Here is a 2,320-nt window from a genome sequence, read left to right on the forward strand (position 1 = left end):
CTGGTGCCTGAATGTCTGGCTTTCCGATCCTATCACAATCGCCCCGGTCCAGCCCCCTCCCAACCACTGGATCGTTTGCCGTGGAAGACAATGATCCGCCAGGCCACGATTGTGCGATTGCCCTTATCGTGTTTTTTTTTCAATTGTAATGCAGATCATGCCCATCTCTAGTCATAACTTTGTATCCTTGTAAGCTGCTTAGGACTACATTGGAGGAGAAAAGCTAGATATAACTAAATAAAAACAGCAAGGGAATAATACAATTTTAAGAGCATATTAAAAAGATTGACAACAGGAGCAAAAACACAATAGAAGGCTTTTATTAATATGCAGAAAGAGAATCGCAGGAGTCACGAACAGTCAATGTACATTTTGTCCCATATAAGCCAAAAAATATCCATTTCAAATGGAAGGGATAATTCTATATGTGGAACAGGTTGTTGAATTTGCACACACATCCATTCTTTACCAATAATGTGCTTGGACAGCTTTCACCTTAAGCATTCAGTCTCTTATATTATGGTTTTCAAAGTATGTTAACAATTTCCTCCTGGATTCACCTCTCAGCCTCATATTGGAACATCCTGATTGGAGGGAGGAAAAGGCCTACTCCATCAACTTTAAATATCTAAACATTATCTTTTCTACAGTGAAGTTTCCCCTTTGCTTTCTTAACCCCTCTTCCCCTTTTACATCACCCCTTTTCTTGTCCAGAATCTCACCTTCCTTTTCCTCAACCTGCCCAGTGCCTCCTTCACCTGATCATTCCTCAGACAGTAAATCATAGGGTTCAAGAAGGGTGTAACAGAAGTGTAAAAGAGTGTTACGGCTTTTGTAATGTCTGATTGATTTTTTCCCTCTGGAACTAAGTACATCCCTACCACAGAGCCATAGTAAAGTGTCACCACTACTAGGTGGAATGCAATGGTGGAGAAAGCTTTCTTACGACTACCTTCGAAAGAAGGTTTGATCAGGGTGAGAATCACAGTACTATAGGATAACACAACAAAGAGAACATTGCCCAAAACAAGAGAATCCACAAAAATCTGGCAAACAAGAGGAGCAATTCCGAGTGGAGGGCAGGCCAGGGAAAGAATTGGCTCAGCATCACACAGAAAATGGTCAATGACGTTGGCACCACAGAAGGTCAACTTGGAGATCATAAGCACTGGAACAAGATATCCCAAGAAACCACAGATCCAACAAGCAATGACTAGATTGTAGCAAGTCTCTGGGGTCATAATTTGTGGGTAGTGGAGGGGGTGACAGATGGCCAAGTATCGGTCCAAGGCCATGGTTGAGAGGAAGAAATCTTCCGTGCCACCAAATGCAAATAATAGGTAGAACTGAAGGAAGCAGTCATGGAAAGAAATGATCCCGTAAGGGGACGCCAAGTCAAAGAGCATACGGGGTGCAATACTGCTCACATAACAGATCTCCAACCAGGAGAAGTTGCCCAGCAGGATGTACATGGGAAGCCGGGACAAGTGGGTGTCTAGAACCACCAGTGTGACGATGGTGATGTTTTCAGCCAATGTGATCACATAAAGAATGCCAAAGAAGATGAGGAGCAGGAACCGTCCCCATTGCCCGACTCCAAACCCCAGCAAAATGAATTCCTGAACTCTGGTCTCATTGGCCAGTTCCATCTGAAATTAGATAGCAGAAATAGCATAACATACTATTAGGAAGCATTCTCTGGTATTATCTTGGCTCATCAAATGCCGGCCATTTAGGGAAGACCGGAGGGGCAGTTCTTTCTCTCTTTTCACGATGCTTCAGAACAATTTTTTACTATTAGTTATTCTTTACAAGGCACACCCCCCGCCCCCCAAGTAAAGACTGTTTGATACACAATGGTAGGGCAGGGGAATCCAGAACACATCCATCTGTAAGTTAGGAAACTCAAGAATATCAGAAAGTGGCCCATATGAAATTGAATTGTGAACTAGGAAGTCCTTGCTTCAGGTCTAGTCTCTAACACAAACACATACATATGCACTAAATTGCATATATAATATTTAGTGGAGACTGTTTCCTTTTATGGTTGTTGACAAAGAATGAGGTGCAGCAATAACTCATGGCTCTTCCTGGATTTCATTGTTTCCCCTTGATTCCAGAGTCTCTCACCTTGCGCTGCCCAGGAAAATGAAAATGGACAAGTCCCCAGAGTAATTTTCAGCTAGTGGCTTTCATCCAATCCTGAATCAGATTACGAAACAGATTATACATGTCCATCTCCATCTGGTGGACAGATCTGATCAGCAACCAGGCTAGTCTTTCTGTAATCAAGAGGAATCTGCACTTCTCCATCTAATGC

General features: G+C 42.8%; 1 protein-coding gene across 1 annotated transcript; it reads right to left on the bottom strand.

Annotated features, from left to right (window-relative positions):
* Positions 1–689: 689 nt before the first annotated feature.
* Positions 690–1,649, bottom strand: LOC129339597 (olfactory receptor 11G2-like). The gene has a single exon (XM_054994179.1). The coding sequence runs from the start codon at positions 1,647–1,649 to the stop codon at positions 690–692; it is 960 nt and encodes a 319-aa protein (XP_054850154.1).
* Between the last annotated feature and the right edge of the window lie 671 nt (positions 1,650–2,320).

Source organism: Eublepharis macularius, chromosome 12 (genome assembly GCF_028583425.1).
Source record: "Eublepharis macularius isolate TG4126 chromosome 12, MPM_Emac_v1.0, whole genome shotgun sequence".
NCBI lineage: Eukaryota > Metazoa > Chordata > Lepidosauria > Squamata > Eublepharidae > Eublepharis > Eublepharis macularius.